At 70.1% G+C, this 1,128-nt stretch overlaps 1 protein-coding gene across 1 annotated transcript in view; it reads right to left on the bottom strand.

Annotated features, from left to right (window-relative positions):
• The window catches only part of EGFL7 (EGF like domain multiple 7), a gene marked incomplete at its 5' end in the record, with an annotated part of 4,468 nt that overhangs the window by 437 nt on the left and 2,903 nt on the right, over positions 1 to 1,128 (bottom strand). Inside the window, one exon of the mRNA XM_015572361.1 lies at positions 934 to 1,050. Coding sequence (XP_015427847.1) covers positions 934 to 1,050 — 117 coding nt within the window. The remainder of the gene's footprint in view (positions 1 to 933; positions 1,051 to 1,128) is intronic.

Here is a 1,128-nt window from a genome sequence, read left to right as displayed (position 1 = left end):
CCCCCAGCCCAGGCCCCTGCCTTCCTGGTCTAAGCCTCCGAAGCCACACCCGTCTCCCCAAGCGGACAAGGCCACCTGCTTGGTCCCCAGAGCTGCCCCTCCCCAGGGACAGCGTCAGGGGCCCCGCGCAGCCATGGCCCGCCCTGTGCTGCGGGGCTGAGCGGGACTCAGGCGGCAGGAAGCCGGCTCTGCCTGGCACAGGCTGGGGGCAGCCCCGGGGTCCCCGAGGTCAGTGCAGAACCCGCTGGTCTCCCCGACTTGCTGAGGGTGCTCCCTGCCCCCTTGCGGCCCAACTGCCTCGCGGGAACCTCTGAGCTGGGACCTGAGTGCGGCCTGTAAGTGCAGAGCCCTCGCACCCAGGCCCGGCCAGCAGCGGGGGGAGGACCGAGCCGCGCCCAGGGACGAGGACTCTCCCCTCACGGGGCTCAGGGCCCCGGGGCTCAGAGAACCCGACAGAATACGAGATGTTTTTAAGGCGCCTCTCCAATCCCAAGAACTGGGGATGCGCGCCCCTCGCAGGGCCACAGGCAGAGGGACGGCCTGGTGGGGACAGATACGCCCTCCAGCGGTGACCGGGGCTGCCAGGGAGGGGGTGCCCACGGGAGCCCTGAGGGCAGGACCTGGGCAATGGAGGCGGCATCACCCCAGGGGACAGAACCTGAAGCCAGTGGTGCCAGGGTGGGGGTGGGATTTTCACCCCAACATGGAGGGAGGCACACAGGATGGGGACCCCTCTAAAAACGAGGGGGGAGAGATGAGCGAGGCCTGATGTTTGAGGGCACCACGGCACCCTCACCCCACGGTCAGGCAGGTCAGTCCGCCACCCGCTCTGTGTGACCTCGGGGAGCCCTTCTGCTGCCCTGGCCTGGCTTCCCGGCTCGGGGTGAACTGCCCCCCCCACCCCCCAGCGCACGGGCAGCAGCGGGCACTCACCGGTATGTGCTGCAGACTCGGTGCCCGCCGCAGGTGGTGAGGAAGGGCTGGTACACGCGCTGCACGAAGGACTCGGTCACGGGGCCCTGGGGAACCCCAACGGCACACACCCGGCGGCTGGAAGGGGGGCGGGGGGTGAGTCAGCAGGGGCTCTCGGAGCCGGACCCTCCCAGCTCTGGGACCCCAAGAACCTGG

The sequence above is a fragment of the Myotis davidii genome, unplaced genomic scaffold (genome assembly GCF_000327345.1).
Source record: "Myotis davidii unplaced genomic scaffold, ASM32734v1 scaffold609, whole genome shotgun sequence".
NCBI lineage: Eukaryota > Metazoa > Chordata > Mammalia > Chiroptera > Vespertilionidae > Myotis > Myotis davidii.
This window is presented reverse-complemented; position numbering and strand designations above follow the sequence as displayed.